At 55.1% G+C, this 3,166-nt stretch overlaps 1 protein-coding gene across 1 annotated transcript; it reads right to left on the reverse strand.

Annotated features, from left to right (window-relative positions):
• Positions 1-943: 943 nt before the first annotated feature.
• On the reverse strand, positions 944-2,738 carry NKX2-8 (NK2 homeobox 8). Its single transcript, XM_051622024.1, has 2 exons — positions 2,573-2,738; positions 944-1,494 (listed from the first exon to the last, which is right to left on the reverse strand). The coding sequence occupies exons 1-2, from the start codon at positions 2,736-2,738 to the stop codon at positions 944-946; spliced, it is 717 nt and encodes a 238-aa protein (XP_051477984.1).
• Between the last annotated feature and the right edge of the window lie 428 nt (positions 2,739-3,166).

Below are 3,166 nucleotides of genomic sequence, written 5' to 3' on the forward strand. Positions count from 1 at the left end.
TCAAACGATATAGTCTATATTTTAAAGATCTGCTCTTGGAGTGTTTTTAGAGGGATTTTCCTCGTTGGCCGTTGCCAGGAAAAATTTATTATTTTTGCCATAAATTAGTATTATCAATACTTCATAAAAACGTTTCAAAACATGATTCTCTGGTCATTAAAAGGCATCACTATTTTATCTTCGCTGCACTTCCCCCGTGGATCATCTTTGGAACAGATCCAGACTAACGGGGAGATTGGCTTAATTCCGAGTTCCTGCCTTAGCGGCTCTAAAAAAAGAGCAAATGAACCGCTGCCTCTCCGGAGCCTCCGCCGAGCACCGCGGCCCAAAACCAAGAGTCAGGGAGACCCCAGAGACGGGGGCCTCCGGGCTCACGCTTCCCATAGGAAATATCACCAAGTTTACAGTGAAATGCTCGCAGCAAACTTTATTCGCCGTTTACCGGCGTACGTGGGTAAAATAAACGAACTTGACAGTGAAATTCCACTGGCGCGATCAAGACAAGTCTTTAAGGTTTTATGGATGGCACAGGAGGTAATCCTAAGAAAATGCCCCATTCGTCAAAAATACAATTCTCCACCCGGAAAAACTTATTTGCTAAAAATAACTTTATTAGTCACTGGAAGAATCAGCTATTTTAAAATAAACTAGGTCGCTAGGATTATTGTTTGTTTGTTTGTTTGTTTTAACAAGGAATCTCTCGAAAAGGAGCAGGAGGAGTGGAGGTTTTACAAAATTAGAGCCGCGCCCCGCATCCACACCCTCGGGTGAGACCGGGGGAGGGGAGGGCCACTCGGGCGAGCTTCGGCCAGGCCGGCCGGTCCGCCGCGGTGTTCGGAGCCGCCGCTCCGCCGCCCGCCCCGCCGGAGCCCGGCAGCCGCGGTGCCCGGCGCGCCCCGGCGCCCGTGGGATGAGTCCGGCCCCGGAGGGCGAGACGCCGCTGTCACCATCCCCAGGAGACGACGGCGGGGTGAGCCAAGTGCTGGTAAGCGGGGAAGACGCCGAGGGCGGCGGCGGAGGCGGGCGGGCAGGCTCGGTAGCCCGGCAGGGCCAGGGCAGCCTGGGTGCTGCAGCCCGCCAGCGCGCAGCCCAGCTTGGGGCGGGCGGCGGGAGGCGGGGGGCTGGCGGGGCAGCCGCGGCAGGGCTCCCCGTCCCGCACCAGCACCGGCACCACCACCCGGCGCAGCAGGGCGGGCGGGCGCGGCGGGGGGCTGCCGGGGGCCTCGCTCCGCGCCCGCTTCATCTTGTAGCGGTGGTTTTGGAACCAGATCTTCACCTGGGTGGGGGTGAGGCTGAGCAGCCGGGCCAGCTGCTCCCGCTCCGGCGCCGAGAGGTACCGCTGCTGCCGGAACCGCCGCTCTAGCTCCAGTGTCTGCGCCTTGGAGAAGAGCACCCTCCGCTTCTTCTTCTTCTCCTCGGCCTCCGAGCGGCTGGCTGGGAGCGACCTTTGGGTGGAATCAGGCAAGCTCAGCTCCGGGCCGCTCTCGTCGGAAGCTGGGGACAGCGAGGGAGTTAGAGAGAGTGGGCGGCCGGAGACGCGGCGCGGGGTAGGCACCGAGGAGGCGGCGGGCCGTCGAGAGCCGAAACGCCTTCCGCAGGCTGTTTACCGGGCCGGTTTAATCCCAACAGTAAACAAGAGATACGAACTAAACCCCGAATACAGTAAACGTAACCCACGGGAACGAGCAGGATTGGCCCCCACCGGAGAACGGCTCTGCCCCGGCGTCAAACATCTCACGGCACGGCCGCTGCTACGCGCACAGCCCGTGGCTTGCGGACTGGAAGCGCTTCTGCTAAAACCTAATATCCGACTGCCCAGTCCTTTCATTACTGCTTTTCTCCAACTCCTCGATTACCTTAGTATTTAACTTATCCCGATGGGTTTCCCTCATCCATCTCAAGGACGGTGTCCTGTCATGAACAGACAGGTATACATTAAACGCCGTATATCTGTGGCACAATTTAGGTGTGTGAGGTAAGAGCAGTGCGCTACGTAGCTGGGTTTGTGAGCCGGAGCCTGCTCTCCGCGATGGAGAGTGAGCGGGTGTGGGCGGCGGGCCCAGGGCGCGCTGGGCGGCAGCGCGGGGAGGCGAGGCGTGGGTGTGCGCTCAGCTTCCCTCTGCGGTGCGGGGGTGACCTGACACCTGTCCAGCACCACAAGACAGGAGTTCTTGCAACAGTCAAACGGGGGAGGGGAAGAAGAGAAAGGAAAAAAAAATAAATTAAAAAATCCGGTAAATGAGCTTAAATGTTAAGCGCAGAGAGGCTGGCGGATACAGCCTGAGCTTTTGCTTCCTGCCGTAGCTGGGAACATGCATAGACCTATGAAAAAAAAATAATAAATTTTTCTCTCCTAAACTCGTGGCTTGTTCCAGGAACATCGTGGGATGTTCCTGCTCTTTCATTGTTGCAATTCAGCAACAATCTATAAAATTCCCAGCCTGGATTCCCCGGATCCTGTAGGCTACAAACGCTGACGATTCGCTTCTCTGTCTCCTGCCCAAAATAAGAGGAAAACCAAATAAAAGACAGATGTGCTGAGATGGCGAATAACTGTCCGTTTCATACTCACAGGGGTAGAGATTTCTGTCTGTTTCTATCCACCCTCGGTACGGTGAGCCGGTGTAGTTCTCCGCTGAGTGGTGATGGTCAGAGGCTTGCTTTATGCTATTAGCATCCTGCTCTGGTAAATCCAAAATGCTCCTTACTGTAAAACTGATTCTGCCAGATGTGGCCATGGTAGGTTGTGCACACTCCCCCCAAAAATATATTCCTACAGCCCCGAGCCCCCTCCCTTAAAAGCTGAGAGGAAAGGAATCAACCAAGTTACTGGGGAGTCTCCCGGCTCAATAGGACCTTCTCTTCCATCGCCACCTAACCCCAAATATTAGTGTCGTTTACAGAGGTGTCCTGTTTATATAAACAGTCCTCCCCACTGCAAACACTGCCTGCTTTCAAACCGTCCCTGTCTATAGGATGCTAAGTACCTGAATTAGTCAAGTGCTAAAGCCCTAATGGGAGTAGGTGTAACCCCCCCTCCCGCCACCCCCATGAGTGAATAACCCGTTACCTCCCAAAGACAGCAGGAAACAGGCTTCATCATTACATATTCTGTCTGATTAGCCAAAAGTGGGGACAGATAATGGTAATTGTTAGCAGTGAATAA

The sequence above is a fragment of the Apus apus genome, chromosome 5 (genome assembly GCF_020740795.1).
Source record: "Apus apus isolate bApuApu2 chromosome 5, bApuApu2.pri.cur, whole genome shotgun sequence".
NCBI classification, from domain to species: Eukaryota; Metazoa; Chordata; class Aves; order Apodiformes; family Apodidae; genus Apus; species Apus apus.